Source organism: Oncorhynchus tshawytscha, linkage group LG09 (assembly GCF_018296145.1).
Source record: "Oncorhynchus tshawytscha isolate Ot180627B linkage group LG09, Otsh_v2.0, whole genome shotgun sequence".
In the NCBI taxonomy this organism is placed as follows: Eukaryota; Metazoa; Chordata; class Actinopteri; order Salmoniformes; family Salmonidae; genus Oncorhynchus; species Oncorhynchus tshawytscha.
In genome coordinates this window covers 70,822,841-70,848,203 of record NC_056437.1, presented here as the reverse complement: position 1 = coordinate 70,848,203, position 25,363 = coordinate 70,822,841, and the positions used below count along the sequence as shown (strand labels likewise).

General features: G+C 45.2%; 1 protein-coding gene across 4 annotated transcripts in view; it reads left to right on the top strand.

Moving 5' to 3' along the window:
* Nucleotides 1–25,363, top strand: part of LOC112258563 (junction plakoglobin-like) — a 60,313-nt gene that overhangs the window by 31,037 nt on the left and 3,913 nt on the right. For all 4 annotated transcript variants that reach the window (XM_042327336.1, XM_042327339.1, XM_042327337.1 and 1 more), the window contains exons 2-14: nucleotides 5,615–5,669; nucleotides 6,785–6,949; nucleotides 7,406–7,659; nucleotides 11,455–11,693; nucleotides 13,294–13,495; nucleotides 14,182–14,326; nucleotides 14,458–14,561; nucleotides 15,247–15,585; nucleotides 19,242–19,394; nucleotides 20,429–20,548; nucleotides 20,733–20,883; nucleotides 23,423–23,544; nucleotides 24,301–24,343. In XM_042327336.1, the coding sequence (XP_042183270.1) occupies nucleotides 5,654–5,669; nucleotides 6,785–6,949; nucleotides 7,406–7,659; nucleotides 11,455–11,693; nucleotides 13,294–13,495; nucleotides 14,182–14,326; nucleotides 14,458–14,561; nucleotides 15,247–15,585; nucleotides 19,242–19,394; nucleotides 20,429–20,548; nucleotides 20,733–20,883; nucleotides 23,423–23,544; nucleotides 24,301–24,343 (2,053 nt within the window). In that variant the 5' untranslated portion in view covers nucleotides 5,615–5,653. The remainder of the gene's footprint in view (nucleotides 1–5,614; nucleotides 5,670–6,784; nucleotides 6,950–7,405; nucleotides 7,660–11,454; nucleotides 11,694–13,293; nucleotides 13,496–14,181; nucleotides 14,327–14,457; nucleotides 14,562–15,246; nucleotides 15,586–19,241; nucleotides 19,395–20,428; nucleotides 20,549–20,732; nucleotides 20,884–23,422; nucleotides 23,545–24,300; nucleotides 24,344–25,363) is intronic.

The window sequence follows — 25,363 nt, the reverse complement described above, 5'->3', positions numbered from 1 at the left end:
TAAACACAGAAAATTGCCAATCAAAATAAATGTTCTACCACATGTTATTTTTGAGAAGAATATTTGATTCTGAGTTCGGACAGATTAAGCAGCATGATCATTACCTTGTGCTGGCCACTCAAAAATGTGCGGTTTTGTCACAAAAACCAATGCCACAGATGTCAACATTTTTAAGGGAGTGTGCAATTGGCATGCTGACTGCAGGAATGTCCACCAGAGCTGTTGCCAGAGAATTTAATGTTAATTTCTCTACCATAAGCCGCCTCCAACTGCGTTTTAGAGAATTTGACAGTAGGCCCGACCGGCCTCACAACCACACACCACGTATAACCACGCCAGCCCAGGACCTCCACATCCGGATCCTTCACCTGCAAGATCCTCTGAGACCAGCCACCCGGACAGCTGATGAACATGGGACCAACATTTTACATGTTAATTTTACATGTTCAGTATATTTTTTTTACCATGCATAATTCTGAAATAATCGCTGGAATTTTGTCACTCTAAACTGGAACTTTTTCATCATGTAGTCTCACAGCCGCATCTTTTTGCTTTAAAATGGACAATAAAGTTGTATTATATTCCACTGGGCACTCGCAGATTGATTACCAGAGCCAAATAGTTTGAAGTGTTTTTGATGAAGTTAGGGCTTGTAGTGCAGCATTGCTAACATTGTTTTGACTGTTTACGTTCATGAATTTTGACGATGCTTATACACTAACTCGTCGCCGTGCAGAAGTAAATCATGGATTCTTGTGGATTCTGTCCCCATGGCCTTCAGACAACTCAGGTAAGGGTAATTCGACCCAAATATAGATCAGACCTGAACTATCCTTTTAAGTGACATTTGAGCTGCTGTCAGGGTGATGGTGACAGAAGGATGTTGTAAACACCTGAATGATTTAGGTAGAGAGGACAAAAGCAGAACTCTGCACAGCATCCACGCTCCAAACTCATTTACAGATCAGTGTGATGGTTTCTCTGGAGCTCAGTGTGATGGTTTCTCTGGAGCTCAGTGTGGTGGTTTCTCTGGAGCTCAGTGTGGTGGTTGTGTCTCCACTGGAATACTTAGGTCAGCCTGACATCAAGGTACAGCATGTTACTCTATCTTACTACCTCTACATCACAGCAGCACTGTCAGTCACCAAACAAGGGCCACTTCCTAACATGCAGTCAGCTCCTCACAGGTCTAGGAACAGAGGGTGAACAGAGCAACAGGGAGGGGACAACAACAGCACTAGCACCTTTTCAAAGGTTTGAGAACAGTGTGAGAGTGTCAGTGAGTTTAGAATAACAGCAGCAGCAACTTTTCACAGGTCTAGGAACAGTGGGAGAGCATTGGGGAGGGAACAACAGGGCCAGCCCTAGGCATAAGCAGCATAAGCTACCGCTTAGGGTCCCACACTTTTTTTCTTTTGGGGGGGGGACTCAGTCGTGGTCTCAACTTACTTTTGAGAGTTTGAATAGTAGAATACACAAGGTGCAGTTTATAAATTTGGTTGTGCATCAGCAGTTTTTCTCTTGTAATGTCAGTCACTCAATTAGCCCATGTCAGCAAAGATTTTTTAGATTGGTAAGTTAGTCTAGCCAGCTATCAAAAATGTGTACTAATCATGGTCAAATTATCAACTGGGCATGTAGGGCACATGCCCAGGGGCCCTGACCTCCAGGGGGCCCCCATTGATTTAGTTAGTCACTCTGTGTGGGGTGTCACAATGTGTAGAATTGCAGGAAATGAACTCACCTTTTTTTTTCTCTGCACCTTCAAGAGTGGGGCCACTAAATTGTTTTCCTACTAGGTGGGTGGGGGGGGCAACACATTTTCACTTAGGGCCCACAAAATGGTAGGGTCGGCCCTGGGGATCAACAACAATAGAAATAGAATTTACAACAGCAACAGCAGAAGCTTTTCACCGCTCTGAGATCAGTAGCACAGCATGTTGGGAACACTGGCTGGGTTTGTAATTGGAGGCTGACCGGGGGGGAGTGACCGTGTCATCAGATCCGCTCCAGGAGTTTGGCAAACACGGCGTATCTGCAGCCGACTGTGATGCCAAATAAACGGCCGCTGCTTTCATCTGCACGGCCCGGTGTGTATAGCGGTTAGAGAGAGAGAGAACGAGAGCGCGAAAGAACGAGAGAGAGCGAGAGAGACTGTCATCTCATTATCAGATCCTGGAGATGAGTCAGCCATGGAGAGACGGGATGACCGTTGACCTTGTCTACACACACACACACACACACACACACACACACACACACACACACTGTCAGTCGCACACACACATCCACAGTGAAGTATAAGTACCCAGGACCCGTGAGTCAGCCATCAATACATTTGTGTGTCATCAACATCAATACGTCTTACACACATGCAAACACATCACACGCACTCTGTTGACCTGCAACCTACAAACGCACACACAAACGCACACTGCCAAACTTGCACAGACCCTTAAGGTTGAATACAAGAGGGTAGATCTGCTGGTGTAGCGTTGTACAGCTGTGCGTCGTCCAAAAACATCCTCCCTGCGCCTCAGATCCCTGGCAACAGCAGCCTTGATGTACTGTGTGTGTGAGTGAAAGAGAGAAGTGTATACAAGAGATGAATACAAGAGAGAAGTAGAAACATACAGGGAGCGAAAGCCAATAGTTATTGATACAGCAAGCGGGGGACTTGTAAAGGTGAAAGAAAGAATGGGATGGAAAGAAAAGGAAGGAGAAAAAGAGACTACGTGAATATAAACCATGACCTTCACTGGGACAATGGACAGAAAACAGGAATTTCCCCTCTTCTGCTCTTTCCTGCCCAGGTTATTTCTGGCCTTGACCTATGGGGATGCACGTCTATACACACACACACACACACACTTAATACTCTTCAAAACAACTGACCGAGATTAAACCCAGCAGTACGTGGTGTGTATAGCCTACTTTAAGTAGTATCACAGTTGTATTCTAATGTAAAAGGAAATACGAAAATCTCCTTCTCTTTCTAAATCACAGAGCAGGGGCAACAGACAAGGTTTTTCCCTTTGAACCAACCGAAGCCTTCAGATAAACTGAATGAACAAACAGACCGTATTCGTTAATGCAGAAGAGTAATATGCTAACTGTGTATTATTTCATTGTCAAGGCAGTTCTGTAAAAATACATTTTGAATTCCACCACGTTTTTAAGTGCTTTTTAACTAACTAAATACCATCCCTGGCCACCGTTAGCTGTGTGTGTGTGTGTGTGTGTGTGTGTGTGTGTGTGTGTGTGTGTGTGTCGATATGAGACCCTCCATGGCCAGTTTGATTAATGACTTGAGGAAAACAGGCTGTGTGGCATCATAACAACAACAATTAAAAAGCAATTTCCCAGAAGCCTTGTGTGTCCCCAAGCGACAGTGAGAGAGTGGTGGAGTTGGTTTTTATCTTTTCCAGAATAAACGGAGCGAGAGGGGGGACAGAGAGAGACTTTAGAGAAGAACAGTGGTTTGGAAAGAGGAAAAAGAGAAAAAGCATTTGGTGGAAAAGCAATTCTTTGTATAGAGGGTTGAAGGAACGATTGAGAAAATACAACAGAGAGTTTAATGGTGTGGCTAAAAATGAGCAAAGAGATTAGGTGTCCATGGAGAGAGTACAGGAGGGATGGATAGAATGAGAGATGGGGGGAAAAAGAGGTTGCGAGAAAAAGGCATGTCTGTGGAGATTACAGAAACAAACTTAAGAATGACAGGAAAAACGGCTTCTGCCAGAAACACCCTTGTGCTAAAGAGAATTGTCAGTTTGTCTTAGACAGTGGAGGTTTCTAAATGTTTCATATCGAGTCCTCACATTCAGGTTTTTCCTCTCAAGGTGCTGCTGAGGTAAACATTGAACGGTAAACATTGAACGGTAAACTTGAGCGAATGGCTCTCTGAAAGCCCGTTATGACAGTCCAGAAGTCCAAATCTGCTTTTTTATGAGTTATGCTTCTGTTTTCATGTCACCCTGCTATTTTGTGTCAGACAGACAGGCTTCATTGTCTCGTAAGTGGGGGTGCGGATCGAGGCCCTCACTCAGTAGCATTGGCTCTATGGGAGATTGTGTGGTTGGTGTGGAAACTGGAGGTCTTTCATCTACCTGTCAGTCACGCGGAACACTTCATTACGTTGTGAAGGGGGTGATGATGAAATGTATGAGCCGTTTTTCCATGCCTGGAGAAAAGCAGTTACGCTTTGCTCATTTGTTTTGTTCTCCGTCTGCCTTCCAGTCAGTTTAAGCTCAGTTAAAGAGTCGTATTTGTCATCATTTCTTAGCTAGTTCTCATTCGGTATGGAGAAAATGTGGTTTATATATAGGCTAGCATATTGAGTTTTAGATATCTCACTTTGAACAAGATCAGCATCAGATACATGGACAGTGGACATACACACACACACACACACACACACACACTCATATTGCGCTCCACACAACCACACATTCCAAGTAGCCTAGATCACTCATCATGTATTTATCACTTTGTTTTATGTGTTGTTCAGTAAGTGGTTAGCAAATAGATCTGAGCTATTTGGCAGAATGGCCAATTCAGACATGGATTAGCCCAGAGGAGAGCAACAAAAAAAAGATTTCCCTCCCAAAATTAGGGTCAATAATTGATTTAGCTCCTTCCAGCAAGTACTTTGCAGCTATTTACGTCAGCAACAAACACGCAGAAAACCTCTCTGTTGTCTCCTGGGGAGTATTTGTCACAAACAGCAGGGGACAATGCTCTTTCCCATAATGCATTTGGATTATTTCTCTGCAATACCACCGCCACCCTCCTCCCTCTGTCACTCATCTCCACCATTGGCCTAATTATAGTCATGAATTAAGCATTGTTTGGCAAACGGAAAGTAGAACCCTTTTCAGGGAGAGACGCTCACCACTTCTTAAATGTCACCGTCTCTCCCACCGTCCTGTCCCCCCCCCCCTGCAGTAGTTTGGGTCGGGCTGTACCGTAGGGACGGGATAGGGAGTCTGTCCCATTTACGCCACTCTCAGTCCTTACTGTCGTGCTGCACAAACCCAGTTCGATTTTATGGGGACACTTAATATTATATCGACATTACTGTGACATTTTACATCATTTGGAATGTCATAGTTTAGTTGTGTCACTTTCATGTAAGCATTGGGCAAACAAATAAACAGCCAACGGTGTTTTTAGAACTCTTCGGTTGTTACCAAACGGATCATATTCTAGTTAGGTATACAATGAGTTAATACAGTAGATGCTCCATTGTTCTTCCTTGAGTTATCCCGCAGGAATAAGGACATTGTAATGTATAGTTGCTCTGGATGCATTTGTTTTTTTCCTTCAGAAGTATTAGCTCTCTGATGGCTGTTTTTCCCATGCATGTCATTTAGCAGACGCTCTTATCCAGAGCGGCTTACAGTAGTGACTTCATACATTTTCGTATTTATTCGTACCGGTCCCCCAGGAAGAGTAGCTGATGCTTTTGCAGCGGCTAATGGGGATCCTAATGAATACCAAAATACCAACCCACAACGCCGGCGCTGCAAGGGCCATGCTCGACCAACTGCGCCACACAGGACCATGATTCATGGCCTAATGTTCTCTCTTTCTATTTTTTCCTCTCTTCCAGAAAGTTCTCTCCAAAGGCCAGTTTTGAGACTGGACAGTGATGATGTCCATGCAAAGTAAGTATTTTGTTGAAGACTCGCGGGCATCGTTTAATCTGCAAAGAACCATCCTTGATGAACCAAAGTTTGGAGCACGGTGCTGCTGTACCCTAGAAACACACTGGCAACCGTCCACGGAGTGGCTGAGCATAAATATAGTGTCTTGGGGGAAACAACGGACCACTGGCTCTCAGTCAATCAATCACACTATTTCTACGTATCCACCCTGTCACAAGGTTAATCCAGGTTCTAGGATTGGGAAAAGTGATAATTAGACGCTATGTCACTCTTCCAACCTGTCCCCTCTCTCTCTGCTCTCCCTCTCTCTCTACCTACCTACCTCTCTCTCTCTACCTATCTCTCTCTCTCTCTCTCTCTCTCTCTCTCTCTCTCTACCTATCTCTCTCTCTCTCTCTCTCTCTCTCTCTCTACTCTCTCTCCTCTCTCTCTCTCTCTCTCTCTCTCTCTCTCTCTCTCTCTCTCTCTACCTACCTACCTACAACTCTCTCTCTACCTCTCTCTACCTACCTACAACTCTCTCTCTACCTCTCTCTACCTACCTACCTCTCTCTCTCTCTACCTCTCTCTACCTACCTACCTCTCTCTCTCTCTCTACCTCTCTCTACCTACCTACCTCTCTCTCTCTCTCTACCTCTCTCTACCTACCTACCTCTCTCTCTCTCTACCTCTCTCTACCTACCTACCTCTCTCTCTCTCTACCTACCTACCTCTCTCTCTCTCTCTCTCTCTCTACCTCTCTCTACCTACCGACGCTATGTCACTCTTCCAACCTGTCCCCTCTCTCTCTGCTCTCTCTCTACCTCTCTCTACCTACCTACCTCTCTCTCTCTCTCTCTCTCTCTCTCTCTCTACCTCTACCTACCTCTCCTCCTCTCTCTCTCTCTCTACCTCTCTCTACCTACCTACCTCTCTCTCCTACCTACCTACCTCTCTCTCCTACCTACCTCTCTCTCTCTCTACCTCTCTCTACCTACCTCTCTCTCTCTCTCTCTCTACCTCTCTCTACCTACCTACCTCTCTCTCTCTCTGCTCTCTCCCTCTCTCTCTACCTCTCTTCGCTCGCTTCTCACTCTTTCTTTCGCTCTCACTTCTCTCTCTCCCTCTCCTCCCAGTGAACGAGACAGAGGGCTCGGTGAAGGTGGCCGAGTGGCAGCAGACATACTACGCCCACGACTCCGGCATCCAATCAGGCGCCACCACCGTGCGGGATGACGAGGGCACAGAGTACAGCGCCAAGAAGTATGCCGTCACCAACACGTTGGTGGAAAACCCTACAGGTATAAGTTCTCTCTCTCTCTCCCTTTCTCTAATTTTCCCACTTCCCCCTCTCTCTTCCCATCCCCCCCTTTCTCTCTCATTCCATTGTTCCCTCTTGCTCTACTTCTCTTTCAGTCTCTCTACATCTCCTTCTCTTTCTGTACAAATAGGTCAACACTTACTCATTCAATGTCATAATCATGCTGTGATTCACTCACTCGCTCATAGGCCGTCACATACGTACACGGGCCAGTTTGGACTGGCTTCATGTCTTAAAATAGGCATGGTTCTTCTGAAAACATAGGGACTCACTGACTAGGGGCTAGAACCTCTTTCAAAATATCACTAGTTTGAAACACTATCTATGGATAAATCTATCCATGTATCTGTTGATCTCCCCCTTCTCCCTCTCTCCTCCCTCTCTCCTCCCTCTCTCCTCCCTCTCTCATCCTTCTCTCATCCCTCTCTACCTCCAGAGGTGGAGGCCCAGTACACCCTGACGCGGGCCCAGCGGGTGAGAGCGGCCATGTTCCCAGAGACCCTGGTGGAGGGCGAGGCGGTGCTGTCCACTCAGACTGACCCGGGTCAGCAGACCAACGTACAGCGGCTAGCTGAGCCCTCGCAGCTCCTCAAGACCGCCATCGTCCACCTCATTAACTACCAGGATGACGCCGAGCTGGCCACTCGCGCCGTGCCAGAGCTCACCAAGCTGCTGGCCGACGATGATGCGGTAACTAACATCGAAGAGTTTTAAAAAATTTACTTTGTTATAAATCCCATTTTCGCAAAGCACAGTCGTTAACACATGAATGCATTAAGCAACACTATATCCAACGTGCTCCTATTAAAAACAATCTGAACCTTCAATCAATATTAAGAGGTTAGTGATGCAGCTAATTAGACGTGGAAAAAGTAAAATTCTCTATCAAGATATCTTGATAGAAAATGACTCAAGTAAAAGTGAAAGTCACCCAGTCAAATACTACTTGAGTAAAAGTCTACACGTATTTGGTTTTAAGTATACTTAAGTATCAAAAGTAAATGTAGTTGATAAAATGTAAGTCAAGGGTCACACTCCAACAATCAGACATCATTTACAAACAAAGCATTTGTGTTTAGTGAGTCCGCCAGATCAGAGACAGTAGATTACCAGGGATGTTCTCTTGATACGTGTGCAAATTGGACCATTTCCTGGGAAAATGTATGGAGTAAAAAGTATCTAATTTTATTTAGGAATGTAGTGAAGTAAAATAAAAAGTTGTCAAAAATATAAATAGTAAAGTACAGATACCCTCAAAAACTACTTAAGCAGTACTTTAAAGTATTTTATACCAATGCAGCTAATCAAATTGAAAATATGGCCTTTGATTTCTAGATGAAAGACCTTCCAATGGATGACCCTGTGTTCCCCCCCTCCCTCCCCCCTCCTGCCTGCTGGAGGCAATCTTTGATCAAACTCAATTACACTGTTTAAACAAATAGGCTGATTTGGAAATGATTCATCCAGTAACTATTGTAAGAGAAAAGTGTGTAGTGTGTACTGTGTACAGCGCCTTCAGAAAGTATTCAAACCACATGACTTAAAATGGATTAAATTGCAATGTTTTGTGATGTCAGTGGAATTATGTTTTTAAGAAATGTGTACAAACTCATTTTAAAAATGAAAATCTAAAACGTCTTAAATCAATAAGTATTCAACCACTTAGTTAAGGCAAGCCTAAATCACATTCTGTAGTGAAACGTTGCTTAACAACTCACGTAAGTTGCATGGACTCACTCCGTGTGCAATAATCGTGTTGATCATGATTTGTGAATGACTACCTCATCTCTGTACCCCACACACATACAATTATCTGTAAGGTCCCTTAGTAGAGCAGTTGAATTTCAAACACAGATTCAACCACTGATCACTCCACCCATCAAGCACTGAGGAGCATGCTCTCGCAGCCCCGGACAGGTGATATTCTGCCCAAACGCTATACACCATTGGCTTTCAAACCTTGATCCTGCAGCTACCCCAGTGCTTAATTTGGGAAACCAAGTGAAATCTGTTCCGGAGCATCAATAGTAACATGTTTTCGCTAACAAAACATATTTCACTAAACTGTTGACAGCCCGTCTGCGCGCTCAGGAAAGGTATAAAGGAGAGAGTGGAGGAGATGGAAATGCATAATGGTGAGATATTCTGTATAGCTGAAGGTAATGTGACTCTCAATTAATTATGAAAATATATTTTTTTAAATCCCTATTAGTAGGCTATTCAAAATCAGGCTAAGTGTAAACCACCCTGCACAAACAATGAACCAAGAGCATCACCTAGGGCTGGCTACATGTTCTCTCCAAGACTAATGGATAGACATTTTGAAGAGTAGCATAAGGTAACCAGTCCATCCAGTATGTATAATAATACGGTCCACACTCAAAGGCGATTATTCGAATTAATTTAATTTTGGAGCATAAGCTAGAGCAATTATGTACCAAGACATCTTAAATCAGTTTTTTTTTATGTTTTTCTGCTATGCATAATGTGCACTAGGCTGTGTGTTGTATAACGGCACAATCATCATTTTAATTTATTTTTTCAGGCTTGGGCTCATAGTCTATGTGTGTTGAATTAATCATCACCTTAGAAAGGCTGTCCATTTTGTTGTGTTAGGCTTTCAAACAACATCCACAACAATCATGTTTTACACTGTTTCAACCTGCTGTTGAACTTCTTAGTTCAAATTGATCATCACAGTGAGGTGAGTTTTAAAAGTACGATAGGCCTACTGTTTTGATGATAAGTGTTTGATGTGCTTTTCGAAGCACTTTCATGGGTGTCAGAGTGGTTAGAGGGACAATGGAGCCCTGAGTACCAGGCTATTAGGACCTGATGGTAGATGGCAAAATTGGGTACTACCAAAGCATGTTCAGAGTGCATAAAAGGAGATCAATGTGACTGCCTGTGTGGTGGTAATATGGTCACTCCAAAACATACATCCTGTTTGCAACAAGGGAATTAAAGTAATACTGCAAAAAATGTGTCAACGCAATTCACTTTTTGTCCTGAATACAAAGTGTTATGTTTGGGGCAAATCCAATACAACACATTACTGAGTACCAATCTCCATATTTTCAAGCATAGTGGTGGCTGCATCATGTTATGGGTATGCTTGTAATCGTTTAGGACTGGGGAGTTTTTCAGGATAAAAAATAAACGGAATGTCGCTAGGCACAGGCAAAATCCTAGAGGAAAACCTGGTTCAGTCTGCCTTCCACCAGACACTGAGAGATGAATTCACAGTTCAGCAGGACAATAACCTAAAACACAAGGCCAAATTTACACTGCAGTTTCTTGCCAAGAAGACAGTGAATGTTCCTGAGTGGCCGAGTTGCAGTTTTGACTTAAATCTACTTGAAAATCTATGGCAAGACCTGAAAATGGTTGTCTAGCAATGATCAACAACCAATTTCACAGAGCTTGAATAATTTTCAAAAGAATAATGGGCAAATGTTACACATTCCAGGTGTTGAAAGCTCTTAGAGACTTACCCAGAAAGCCTCAAAGCTGTAATCGCTCCCAAGGGTCTAGAAAGTATGTAAATTAGATAAATGTGCAAACCTTTCTAAAAACATGTTTTCACTTTGTCACTAAGGGGTATTGTGTGTAGCTCGGTGATAAAAATGTTTCTATTTAATCACTGTTTATTTCAGGCCATAACACAACAAAATGTGGAATAAGGAATGTGGAATAATAACTGGTATGAATACCTTCTGAAGGCACTGTGTCTCTTGTACTATAGAAGTACTATTATGTCCTCAGTAGTGACATTGACTCTGTCACTGTTGTGTGCTGTCCCTCCTCACACTTGAGCACCGTCCTGCTGACTAGCATTGATCCAGTTCCATGCTTGACTAGCTCCTTGTCAAGTGTCAGTTGTGCAGAGGTGAGGACGGAGTCAGGCGCAGGACACAGAACTGAGTAAAATAACGTACTTTACTCTGAAAAACAAAACCAGCCAATAAATCCACGCAGGGAATAACACTCTCCAACACAAAAGACTAACACAAAACCAGGAACAATCACACACAAAACATGATGAGAACCAGAGGGTTAAATAGGGAAATAATAGTAACGTAATGGGAACCAGGTGTGTATAATCAAGACGTAACAAATGGAAACAGAAACGTGGATCGGTGGCAGCTAGAAAGCCAATGACGACGATCGCCGAACGCCGCCCGAACAAGGAGAGGCACCAACTTCGGCGGAAGTCGTGACACTCCTAGCTCTCTGTGGCTCTGGCTGTGCTTGTCAAGGTCGTGACTGAGCCCATTAGATTGGACACAGATTAGGACTATTAGGACAGATTAGGTCATTGTTATCAATGACCATGTTCGGTGTACCAACGAATTACCGAAGGGCAACGTTTAAAAAAAGCCATAATCCTAAAGAAATGTGCAGACCTAATAATGGGGACCAACCCAATGCCACCATTTTGCATGCGCAGAAATGGACAAATATGCAACGTCTCATTCCCCACAGGTGGTGGTCAACAAGGCGGCCATGATCGTGAACCAGCTGACACGGAAAGAGGCGTCTCGCCGGGTGCTGATGCAGTCCCCCCAGATGGTGGCGGCGGTGGTGCGGGCCATGCAGAACACGGGAGACATGGAGACAGCCCGTTGTGCCGCCAGCGTCCTCCACAGCCTGTCCCACCAGAGAGAGGGCCTGCTCGCCATCTTCAAGTCCGGGGGCATCCCCGCCCTGGTCCGCATGCTCAGGTAGGAGAGGAGGGAGGGATTAGTGGGTAGATGGATGGATGTTGAGGGGTAGATGGGAGTGGAGAGATGGAGGGAGGGAAGTGTCGACAGATGTTTGGATAGATTGTTGGTAAATGGTTTGATGTGAAGGAGTAGGTATGGATCAGTGGATAGAAGGATCGGTAGATGTTTGGATAGATTGTTGGTAAATGGTTTGATGTGAAGGAGTAGGTGTGGATCAGTGGATAGAAGGATCGGTAGATGTTTGGATAGATTGTTGGTAAATGGTTTGATGTGAAGGAGTAGGTGTGGATCAGTGGATAGAAGGATCGGTAGATGTTTGGATAGATTGTTGGTAAATGGTTTGATGTGAAGGAGTAGGTGTGGATCAGTGGATAGAAGGATCGGTAGATGTTTGGATAGATTGTTGGTAAATGGTTTGATGTGAAGGAGTAGGTGTGGATCAGTGGATAGAAGGATCGGTAGATGTTTGGATAGATTGTTGGTAAATGGTTTGATGTGAAGGAGTAGGTGTGGATCAGTGGATAGAAGGATCGGTAGATGTTTGGATAGATTGTTGGTAAATGGTTTGATGTGAAGGAGTAGGTATGGATCAGTGGATAGAAGGATCGGTAGATGTTTGAATACTTGTATGGTTAAAGTGGAGAATGGACTGGTTGGGGTGAATAGACATGGATGGATGGATGGATGGATGGATGGATGGAGTGATGTATTTATATTTTTATAGGCATTGTAGGTTGGTGGTTTGATGGGGAGTGAATTAGTGAAAGAAAGAGAGAGAAAAAGCAAGGGGGTGAAAGAGAGAAAAATAGATAGGGTAGAATTCAGAATTGCAAGGTAGAATTCAGTGTTAGAAATAAAGGGATTTAGGCACACACTGTTCTGGCCTGTCTCTGCATCTGCAGTTGTGTACGTGCTGTGTGTGCTCATTTGTGTGTGCATGTGTGTGTGGTGTGTGTGTGTGCAAGCATGGGCGTGTGTAAGTGTGTGTGTGTGTGTGTGTGTGTGCGTGCGTGCGTACATGCTTATGTGTGTGTATCCAATCCACCATGTCCACTACTGCCTGAAGGCTAAGATATTAGCATATCACATTATTACCCATCAGAAATGAGGTGTCATCCTGTGCTCATTAACTTGGCCAAACTGGTTTGCACATCATTTCAACCTGACCACCAGGCTCATTTTAAACTCACGATAAGTGGTGGCCATTTTACATAGTCATTTCTCAGGCAGAGAGTCCCTTTATCTCTGTTCACACAGTATAAACCCTGTATAACAGTCTAGGAGGCATCAGACAGAAACTAAATTAAGACATTTAATTAATTCAGAAACAAAATTCACATAAATACAAATGGAAAGACCTCCCTGTACAAGACTGTCAAATAGGGACTTAGATGCAGATTCCTGAAAGAGAAATGTTTTTTTTTTAATGATACAAAGAGCAGCAAGGGCAAATTTTAAAAAACTAATTAAAGCAAATGTAATTCAGAGGGAACTAATTGGGAAAAGAAAGGTCATGCTAATTTCTCTCATACCTCCCTCTCTTCATCTGGTCTCTGCCTCTCTATTTCCCTCCCCCTCCCCTTTCCTCTTCCCTCAGTTCTCCCATGGAGTCAGTGCTGTTCTATGCCATCACCACTCTCCACAACCTGCTACTGCACCAGGAGGGAGCCAAGATGGCGGTGCGCCTGGCCGACGGCCTGCAGAGGATGGTGCCCCTGCTGAAAAAGAGCAACCCCAAGTTCCTGGCCATCACCACTGACTGCCTGCAGCTGCTCTCCTATGGAAACCAGGAGAGCAAGGTGCGTGGGGGGGGTCTTTGGCGTGTATGCATGGGGATCATCATATTTGGCATAGTGGTATTGGCACTGTGTGTGTGTGTGTGTGTGTTTTTAGCGTGTATGTGTGTGGATAATGCTTGAGACATCATATTTGGCATAGTGGTATTGGCACGGACTACCTGCATCTCTTCACTGCAGTTGGGGGAGAGTGTGTGTGTGTGTGTGCGTGTGTGTGTGTGTGCGTGTGTGTGTGCATGTGTGTGTGTGTGTACTTGCAGGTCAGGATTATGCGTGATCCCTTTTAGTGCCACCTGCAGCTGCACTGCAGGGGAGCAAGGGTGCATATGCACGTGTGTGTGTGTGTGTGTGTGTGTGCATGAACACAGACACATACACTGTACATGGCCTTACCACTGGCTACCTTCAGCTGCATTGCTACAGAGTTTGGACATTACATTACATTGCATTATGAATTGTCTCAAATATGATTGTTAGAATAATAATACTAGTGTCTTTAATACCCTGTATTACATCAGTAATATGCTGAATATTAAGTGAATATAATTCAATCAAATACACATACTGCTATTATTATTCAAACAATCATACTTGAGACAATTCATATTGCAATGTAATGCAATGTCCAAACTCTGTAACGATATTTCATTGTATATGACAGTGTTTTTTTTCATTGTTATTCCTCTCAGCTTATCATCCTAGCCAATGGGGGCCCTGAGGGGCTGGTCTTCATCATGAGGAACTATAATTATGAGAAACTGCTGTGGACCACCAGCCGTGTGCTCAAAGTTCTCTCAGTGTGCCCTAGCAACAAGCCCGCCATAGTGGAAGCTGGTGAGTGTGTGTGTTTTTGGGGTGGGTGTGTGTGTTATGTGTTTGTCTGTACGTATGTGTGTGTGTGTGTGTGTGTGTGTTGTCTCATCCTATCCATAAAGGATCTTTAACCTCCTCTTTCATCCTTCCAGGGGGCATGCAGGCCCTGGGACAGCACCTGACTGGCTCCAGCCAGCGCCTCACACAGAACTGCCTCTGGACCCTGAGGAACCTGTCTGATGCTGCCACTAAACAGGTCAGGAAACCACAGAGTCCATTTTGAATCAGCATAGACTGTACCATAGACTAATACAGAGAGTCTATAAAGACCAATGACTGTATATACAGTATGAATGAACAAAGTCATAGATCACGTGACACCCTTTATTCCTATGTGAAGACTCCGTATTGCATTGAAGCCAAATGAAGTTGGTTAAGATGGCGTCTTACAGGGACGTACCATGCACAGTTTGAGCTCCTCCAGGAAGTGACGTTGCAGGCAAGCTCAGTGCTGCCCCATTTCATTGAGTAACTCCAGTTGAAAGCCGACCAGGGTACTGCTGGCTGCCATTCACAACTAAACCATCCTTATAACTTCTTCTGTGTGCGATTTTAAGATAATTGGTACAAGGACATACATCTGGTATATTAGAAAGGCACCTATTGGTGCCATGATTGTCTTCAAAAATGTGAAGATTGACCATGTGGAGGATCATTTTTCCATCCATTATAATGGGAGATCCTGTTTTATGCTAACAGTCCCGTGGTCGGCCTTGAAATTCGTTGGTTTCATAGAGGCAGTCGTTCTCCCCTGGTGAAGACGGTACCATCGAGTTCTACAGAGACAGTACATAGTTGGAGTTCTACAGTAAAACATATAATGAACAAACAAAGGACGGACAAATGAAGAATTCTCGACCCGCCTCTCTCTCTGTCTGTAGGAGGGTCTGGACGGCCTGCTGCAGGTGTTAGTGGGACAGCTGGGTTCGGACGACGTCAACATGCTGACGTGCGCCACGGGGATCCTGTCCAACCTCACCTGCAACAACTCCCGCAACAAGACCCTGGTCACGCAGTGCGGCGGCGTCGAGGCGCTCATCCACGCCGTGCTGCGGGCAGGAGAAAAGGAGGATGTGGCTGAGCCCGCCGTCTGTGCCCTGCGCCACCTGACGTCACGCCACCAGGACGCTGAGCTGGCCCAGAATGCTGTGCGGCTGCATTATGGTATTCCTGCCATTGTCAAGCTGCTGGGACAGCCCCACTACTGGCCTGTGGTGAAGGTGAGGGGGGACATAGTTGGTTGGGGAGGGGATGGGAGTGGGGAAGAGGTGAGAAAAAGGTATACTGTGCTTGTTTTGTCTGTCTCGTTGTTTTGTCTGTCTCGTTGTTTTGTCTGGCTGGTAGCTCCATTACTGAACTTTGGTTCAGTTGAAGGTGAGGGGTGAAAGATCAGAGAGTGAAGTTTGCAGGCTGGTTGTCGTTGTTTTGACTGACCAGTTGATCTTTTTTATTGTTTTGTCTGGCTTGAGTGTTCGGTTGTTTTGTTTGGCTGTCTGTTTTGTCTTTGTGATCGTTTTGTTTACCTAAATAACCGGTTGTGGTACATCCATTTATTTATGTGTCTATATCCAGCAGCTGCAGTCAGATTTTAATGATTCCTCATTTAACGGGTGCTTGAGTGAGGTTAAAATCATTACATACAGCCACCACTCATTGTCCCCTTCTTTGCAATGTGTGATGCACTGTACATATTAATATATATATATATTTTTTTTAAACTTGAATTGGAAACAACATGGCTGTACTATTTAGGGCTCTATTTCATTTGCATTGTGGAAGTTCAGGTTTACAGCGTTATTGAATGTTCCCGCTTTAGTGGAGACTTTATTCATAGTAAACACTTCATATGTCGGTCCAATCGGAAATGACCTTCACATTTCTATTGTGGAATCTGTAACGCTTCAGCGACACATATTGAATAGAGCCCTTCATTTAGTTGGAACTGTTGTTTGAAGATTGTCGTACTTTAATAAAGGATTACTTTTAAATGAAAGCAGGTCAGAGGGGACGTTTTGGAGAAAGTGGGACCTGCATATGGGAAGAAGTTGTCCACTATGCGAGATGTAGTGCAGGCAGGGTACTGGGCTGTACCCTGTGGCAGGGCACAGGACGTGCTTCCCATAATCCCGCTGGGTTGCTCTGGAGACCATTCGGCTGCCTCAGACAACACCCGCTGGCTCCCACTGTCCCCTCTCTAGCTTTTTGTTTTTGTTTTGGAGAAAACGAGGGAGGGAGGGAGGGAGTGAGAGACAATACACAAAGATTAAGTAAAATAGAATTAGATGGCTAATTTGGGTGAGAGAGAGAGAGAGAGAGAAGGGGCTGCTCACAGGCAGTAAGTGTAGCATGCTTCACACAACAACGTCACGGTGGAACAATGATAACATCGTCTGGGATTTGCAAGGCCTTCGATGTCATTCTTTATCAATGAAAACAAGATTGGTTGGATTTTTCTCTGAATCCAGTGGCTACCTTGTGAATTCATATCAATGTGTTATTGTTGTCTGTTTTCATCAGGGAATAGTGCACACCCATCGTTGACAGCAGGTGGATTTAAGGATAGCAAGAGAGTTAAATGCTCAACTTGCCAGAATAACCACTCTCACAACTAAATAAATCAAGCTAAAATGTCAGCCTAGTATGAGGGTAAACCAACGTCTAACGTTATTAGCTATGCTGTTGATATAGAGTAGATATTGTAAAATGATAGTAGGCATAATAGTAATATCAATAGTAATACAGTATAGCAATAGTTGGATACTAGTAATATCAGTGGTACGTTATCATTGTTTTAATGCCATCTTTACTTTATGAGTGGTAGTTTTCCTCTCTTGTGATCTCGACAGTCAACTAGTATGATAAGGAAGGTTACGTTCCCTTCCCCCTCCAACCCTGCGCTGCAGTCTCTGATCTCCTCTGATTCGCTCCCAGCAAGCAGCATCCGTGAAGCACGCTTGAGTTCATGCCAATCGGATCAGAACACTTCAATGGTCAAGGGTATGTGTGTGTCCTGCTGTCCTGCTCTGTCGTACCCATGGGCACTGGTCCACAAGAATGGCCCTTTATTTTTACCCCGATGTGCACTAGCCTCTCTGTGTGTCGTGTTTCTGTCCCAATAGTCCATCTGCGTTCTTTCCTTGTGTCCTTTCCCTCAATTCTGATCTGAAAGTATTTGATGAGGGAGTGAAGGCAGTGTGGTAGGCACCTATCTAGTGTTTTCACCTGCCATTGGTCTTAAAGGACAGAGGGAAGTCATCCATTTAAGAGTATTTGTACCTGCTTTGTGTGTGCGTGTAGGCCTATGCATGTGCACTTGGCAAGTGGCCATGCGTGACTTCACGACTCCAGTGACACATGTCCCCCATCTGTAGCAGCAGGTAAACATTGACATCTCTCATCCTCTACTTCAACTGACTGAAAGGTGTTTGGGTTTTCTAAGGCCTATTGGCAGCCAGCTATCCATGTATTGGCAGCCAGCTATCCATGTATTGGCAGCCAGCTATCCATGTATTGGCAGCCAGCTATCCATGTATTGGCAGCCAGCTATCCATGTATTGGCAGCCAGCTATCCATGTATTGGCAGCCAGCTATCCATGTATTGGAAGCCAGCTATCCATGTATTGGAAGCCAGCTATCCATGTATTGGAAGCCAGCTATCCATGTATTGGAAGCTTGTTGCTGATTACTTGACCATGTATACAACACTTCCCATTTAGGGGCTATTAGGCTTTCTGAGTTCATTATCTCTGATTGACTTGTATTTAGTTCCCACACACACACACACACACACACACACACACACACACACACACACACACACACACACTGCTCTCTCCCTCACACACACACCTCCTCTATCTCTGCGTCCTTCTGCTCTACGTCAGCCAAAAGGGTTGTCTGCACCAAGCTGTGCCTAATCACTCATTTACACCTTCTGAATTTAAACCTCATACTGTGTGTGTGTGTGCGCGTGCGTGTTCTTGTCTATCCAAACTCATATGAATAAGCAGAGAGAGCCGTATAAATATGTATGCTGGAATGTACACGTGTTTATGTTCATCTGTGACTGCGTACACATACATGTTCTGTGCACAAGCAGGATCTAATCTTTCATTTACAGGTTGAATTAGCCAATCGTTCCGCCCTCTCCCTTTCTCTCTCTCTGCACGGTGTGGAGGCAGACGCAATGGGCCATGCCTGCATTTTCCTCCTGATCTGCACTCCTCACTGACAGACAGCAGGGAATTTGTGCGTGTGCGTGTGCGTGTGCGTGTGCGTGCGTGTGCGTGTGCGTGTGCGTGTGTGTGTGTGTGTGTGTGTGTGTGCGTGTGTGTGTGTGCATTGGCGTGTGTGGAGGATTAGGCAACCAGACCTCCATCACAGAACACGCCAGTGGAGGATTCTCAATCCAGCCAGAGCTCTTTTAATAAAGGGGATGTTGTTATTTAATGATGTGAAATGAAAGAGTTTTTTAAAAGGGGACTATATAAGATGTTATTGGCCCCTGTTGGGGCTAGGGGTCGGGGTATGGGACATGGGAGGGAACAGGGCAGGGTTATGGTAAGCCAGACCATTTCAGGAGATGGCATCTCACGTTCTGTTAAATGTGATTGCAGTTACATTGCTGCAGCGTGCATCACTTGCACAGTCACACATATAGGTGTATATCTTAGGGTACGTATGCGTTCTTTCACATGAGCTCCACACTGCAGTGCCAAGTCCTTAATAGATGTGTACTATATGCTTTCATACATGCACTCTCATAATCATGCAGTATATCATGTATTTGTGCATAAGGTGTTGTAGCAGTAACAGAGATAATATTGGTGCTTTTTCCATACAGCTACGTTCAACCCGCCCCCTCTCTTTCCCATAGGCCACGGTTGGTCTGATCCGTAACCTGGCGCTGTGCCCAGTCAATCAGGCCCCACTGAGGGATGCTGGAGCCATCCCCCGATTGGTCAACCTGCTGCTGAAGGCTCACCAGGACACCCAGAGACACACCTCCAGTTCTCAGCAGACGTACCAGGTCAGCCACGACACCATTCAGCACATAAGACTCACTATCACAGGAATGACACTGTCACAATCCACAATGATGGAAGTTATGTCACCTTCACCACAAATATGCAAGTCACTCACAGTTACAGCACATACACAGAGTGAGTCGCCGCCGTTGCGACCCACATAACCACGGATGAATCCACTCCATTACTTGCTAGCCATATCACACAATCACCTCAGCCAAATACAGAATTCAAATACGCTGAAGCCCCCCAAGGCAACATTCTTTCAACACTCTGCACATCAAATCACAAACATTCCAAGGCTGCATTCTCTGTGTTTTGAAACAGTTCCTCACACTGTAGAAATAGTAAGTTGTATTTCAGACTCGGTAAAGGGGTGCAATGCGTCACACAGGGGTCCCAGCAGGATAGTCCATGTGGTCACCGCCATGCCCCAGCTCCAGCACACGCCCCCATCCCAGAACTCTCCAACCCAGTGTTGGCCAGCGGCCTATGGGGAGACTCAGTGACAGAGATCCATTTCAGTCCACGGGCCCACTTTGAACTCTGATCTGCACAACAATATGCACACGTATAGACAGAGAGCTGTGGTTTGAGGGAAAATAAGAAGTGTGGGCTATGTTTGTGAGAGACGACCAGGGAGTTTTTCCACTCATTCGTTGTTTGTGAATAGTTTACTTAAACTTGAGGCAGGATACGCACACATACACAACCTCTCAAGTCTACTACTAATTTTATGTGGTTTTGAAGCCATGGGGAGCTTGGCCAAATGATTTGGGATACAGTGTTCTCTGTATGATACAGCGCTCTCTTAGTGTCAAAGTTGTATTGTTAAGATTGTCAAACCAGCTTACATGAAGTAGATCAGACACACACACACACATACACACACACACACACACACACACACACACACACACACCCGCGCAATGATAAATGATGAAAACAAAACCATATATCAACTTATCGTCACAGAGGATTTCACAAAGTCACACACATACATAGTTCCTAACTCTCTTCCCCACTCTCCACTCAGGATGGTGTTCGTATGGAGGAGATAGTGGAGGGCTGTACAGGAGCCCTGCACATCCTGGCTAGAGACCCCGTCAACAGGGGAGAAATCGCCAGCATGCAGACCATCCCACTCTTTGTACAGGTCTAATACATGAATGTCTAATACATCTAACACAACTCTCAGTTGGTGTTGTATGCACTTGTGTGAGAGAGAGAAAGTGGGAAAAATTTGTGAAAATAAGTGAGTGTGTGTACTTGTGAGTTTTTGGTGCATTTTAGCAGATGTGTCTGAGCTCTCCCTCCCCTCTCTCTCCATCCGTCCGTAGCTGTTGTACTCGTATGTGGAGAACGTGAAGCGTGTGTCTGCGGGGGTGCTGTGTGAGCTGGCCCTGGACAAGCAGTCTGCGGAGATGATCGACGCAGAGGGAGCCTCCGCCCCGCTCATGGAGCTGCTGCACTCCAACAACGAGGGCATCGGTCAGTCTCTTCATAAACAGCAGCTTGCGCTTTAGTGGATTTTAGACAGCTCTCTTTTTTAAACAAACACTTGGGCTTTCAACAAACATTCATATATCTGTTCTTTAAACAAAGACTTTCAGAACGGTCCCATGTACGGTGCATTCGGAACGTATTCAGACCCCTTGACTTTTTCCACATTTTGTTACGTTACAGGTTTATTCTGAAATTGATTTTTTATTTTATTTCCCACATCAATCTACACACAATACCCCATAACGTCAAACTAAAAACAGGTTTTTAGACATTTTTGCAAATGTATTCAAAATAAAAAAAACGGAAATATGACATTTACATAAGTATTCAGACCCTTTACTCAGTACTTTGATGAAGCACCTTTGGAAGCGATTCTAGCCTTGAGTCTTCTTGGGTATGACGCTACAAGCTTGGCACACTTGTATTTGGGGAGTTTCTCCCATTCCTCTCTGCAGATCCTCTCAAGCTCTGTCAGGTTGGATGGGGAGTGTCACTGCACAGGTATTTTCAGGTCTCTCCAGAGATGATCGATCAGGTTCAAGTCCGGGCTCTGGCTGAGCACTCAAGGACATTCAGAGACTTCTCCCGAAGTCACTCTTGCATTGTCTTGGCTGTGTGTTTAGGGTTGTCTGAGGTCCTGAGCATTCTGGAGCAGGTTTTCATCAAGGATCTCTCTGTATTTTGCTCCGTTCATCTTTGCCTCGATCCTGACTAGTCTCCTAGTCCCTGCCACTGAAAAACATCCCCACAGCATGATGCTGCCACCACCATGCTTGACGCTTGGCATTCAGGCCAAAGAGTTCAATCTTGGTTTCATCAGACCAGAGAATCTTGTTTCTCATAGTCTGAGAGTCATTATGTGCGTTTTGGAAAACTCTAAGTGGGCTGTAATGTGTATTTTACTGAGGAGTGGCTTCCGTCTGGCCACTCTACCATAAAGGCCTGATTGGTGGAGTGCTGCAGAGATGGTTGTCCTTCTGGAAGGTTCTCCCATCTCCACAGAGAACCTCTAGAGCTCTGTCAGACTGACCATCGGGTTCTTGGTCACCTCCCTGACCAAGGCCCTTCTCCCCCGATTGCTCAGTTTGGCCGGGCTCTAGGAAGTGTCTTGGTGGATCCAAACTTCTTCCATTTAAGGATGATGGAGGCCACTGTGTTCTTTGGGACCTTCAATGCTGCAGACATTTTTTTTGGTACCCTCAGATTTGTGCCTCAACACAATCCTGTCTCAGAGCTCTACAGACAATTCCTTCGACCTCATGGCTTGGTTTTTGCTCTAACATGCACTGTCAACTGTGGGACCTTAAATAGACAGGTGTGTGTCTTTACAAATTATGTCCAATCAATTGAATTTACCACAGGTGGACTCCAATCAAGTTGTAGAAACATCTCAAGGATGATCAATGGAAACAGGATGCACCTGAGCTCAATTTCAAGTCGCATAGCAAAGGGTCTGAATACTTATGTAAATAAGGTATTTTTGTTTTTTTCGATTTGTCATCATGGGGTATTGTGTGTAGATTGCTGGGGATTTTAAAAAATGTAATCCATATTAGAATAAGGCTGTAATGTAATGACATTTGGAAAAAGTCAAGGGTCTGATTATTTTCCAAAGGCACTGCACATACAAATAGACACACACACACACACGTGCCTCTCCTACACTCTTAGAAAGAAAGGTGCTATCTAGAACCTAAAAGGGTTCTTCAGCTGTCCCCATTGGAGAACCCTTTGTAGAACCATTTTTGGTACTAGGTAGAACCCTTTTGGTTCCAGGTAGAACCGTTTTGGGTTCCATGTAGAACCCTTTCCACAGAGGGTTCTACCTGGAACCAAAAAGGGATCTCCAATGGGGACAGCCGAAGAACCCTTTTGGAAACCTTTTTTTAAGAGAGTGTACACACAAACCTCCACACTTTCCCCCCTTCTCTTTCTCTCTCTCTCTCACACACACAAGCATATGCACACAGACCACAACCAAATATGACATCTTTCTCTATCTCTCCCTGGGCTCTCTCCATCTTCTTTTAATAATGTGTGCTGACTAATCAAACATGATATCTCTGCCTCCCATCTCTCTTTCCCCATCTTGCTTTCTCAATGTTGTCCTATGTACCCCATTAGCATTTTGGGTACTCATCATAACTGTCATAGCATAGAGGCAATGACAAACAACCTCTTGATATCTCTCCCTCCCTACCCCTCCCTCCCTCCCCCTCCCTCCCCTCCCTCCCTCCCTCCCTCCCTCCCCCTCCCTCCCTCCCTCCCTCCCTCCCTCCCTCCCTCCCTCCCTCCCTCCCTCCCTCCCTCCCTCCCTCCTTCCCTACCCCTCCCTCCCTCTTTCCATGTCTCCCCACACCTCTCCCTCCCTCCCTCTTTCCATGTCTCCCCACACCTCTCCCTCCCTCCCTCTTCCCATGTCTCCCCACACCCCTCCCTCCCTCCCCCTCTTTCCATGTCTCCCCACACCCCTCCCTCCCTACCTTTCCCTCTTTCCATGTCTCCCCACACCTCTCCCTCACAGCCACCTATGCAGCAGCCGTTCTCTTCCGTATCTCGGAGGACAAGAGTTCTGACTACAGGAAGCGTGTGTCCGTGGAGCTCACCCACTCACTGTTCAAACACGACCCTGCAGCCTGGGAGATGGTAAGCCTCTGCCTCTGATGCCGCCTATAGCCTGGGAGCGATTAGTACAAGGATCAGTCAGTAGTGGCTGGCCCTGTTTGAACACCTTTAAGGTTGATCTCAGTTGTCTATAAGGGCTTGACTGGCCTCCACCCTGGGATTGCTTTAAACCAATCCAATATTTCTCAGATCAGTCATTGCTTCAGGGGAGAACTGTATCACAATCCAAATGCACACAAGTGGACACGACACAATCGATACCACTCAGTAATCAATCTGTATGTTTACCGTTCATGCTCGCATTACCATAAAAATGAATCCCCAATAACTAACTCTATCTAGTGTTTGTACATCATTTCAAAACCTGCATGCCTAATGCGCTAAGTATCTCTGAGCCCCACACATCGCCACAGGCTTCCAAAGCTCAATGGATAATTACTGCCATCGAGGCTCACCGATTGGATTAGTGGCAGATCTGGCATAGGTTTTAATCAATCACATCGAGTTGGTAACCTGCTGACTCATCAGGTTGTCAAGGGGAACAGAGACAGGGAGGCCCAAAGCAGACAGGTATACTGTTTACACTACATCCACCATGAGGAAGTATTGAACTCCAAAGGGATAGATTTACTGACTGGGCGTCGTTGGCACCAGATGTAAAGTTAACGTCTGCCTCTGTCGGTTTTTAGAAGGGCATTATCCGATAAAAGTATAGTATTGAAGTTCGAATGGTACATCTTTACTTGAATATTTCTCAATCTCTCTCTTTCTCTCCAGGCCCACAATGCTGTACCCATGCAAGCTGCATACTTGGCGGATGGTGAGTGTGGACCAGTCCTATCCTACAGTACAGTACACCAACGTAACACCACTTTTGTATTCTATGCTAGATGATAAACCAGGTGGTTCAAGCCCTGAATGCTGATTGGCTGAAAGCCATGGTATATCAGACCGTGTACCATGGGTATAACAAAAAATGACTATTTACTGGTCTAATTGCGTTTGAAACCAGTTTATAATAGCAGTAAGGCACCTCAGGGGTGTGCGGTATATGGCCAATACACCACAGCTAAGGTCTGTATCCAGGTACTCCTCGTTGCCTCGTCCGTAAGAGCAGCCCTTCACCATGGTATATCAGCCATATACCACACCTCCTCAGGCCTTAATGCTTAATTATACTACTGCAACGAACATCTTACATTACACTACTGCGTTTCACCAAAAAATGGCAAGAGAGAGATAGATCGACGAACCAGAAGAGAGAGGCAGAGATGATTTGACACACACGGATTGAAATGGATTGACACCCACACACACACCAGAGTCAGACCTCATTTAGGTTAAGTGCCACTTGATTGGTTTCCTGTCAGTGGCTGTGAAAGTGGACTGTGTGTACCAGAGGGTGATCATTAAATCAACATGCAAGCATTGTCACAGCAAAGTCTGCCCTTGTCTCACTAGTCACGCAGACACACATACTTGTACATGATTGGGGGGAAAAAATCGCAAAGAATTGAGTTTCTCTCTCATGTACACACATACAGACACAAACGTACACACACACACACACACACACACACACACACAGTGAGCATCAGAGAAGAGGAGGAAAAGGAGAGGCACGTGTCTATAGAGAGCCGGAGCCAGGTCTCGTCCTTTTCCCCCTCAGCAGTCCTTCAGGCCCTGGGAGTGTGGGGGACCCCTGCTGTTTATATAATGCACTCAGACCCCTGGCCGTACTCCAGAGATTGTGTGTTTGTGTGTGGGTGTGTGTGCATTCATGTGCGTTCATGTGTGTGTTTCTCTCTGATGTGTCTGTTCCCGCCATGTCCTGGAGAGG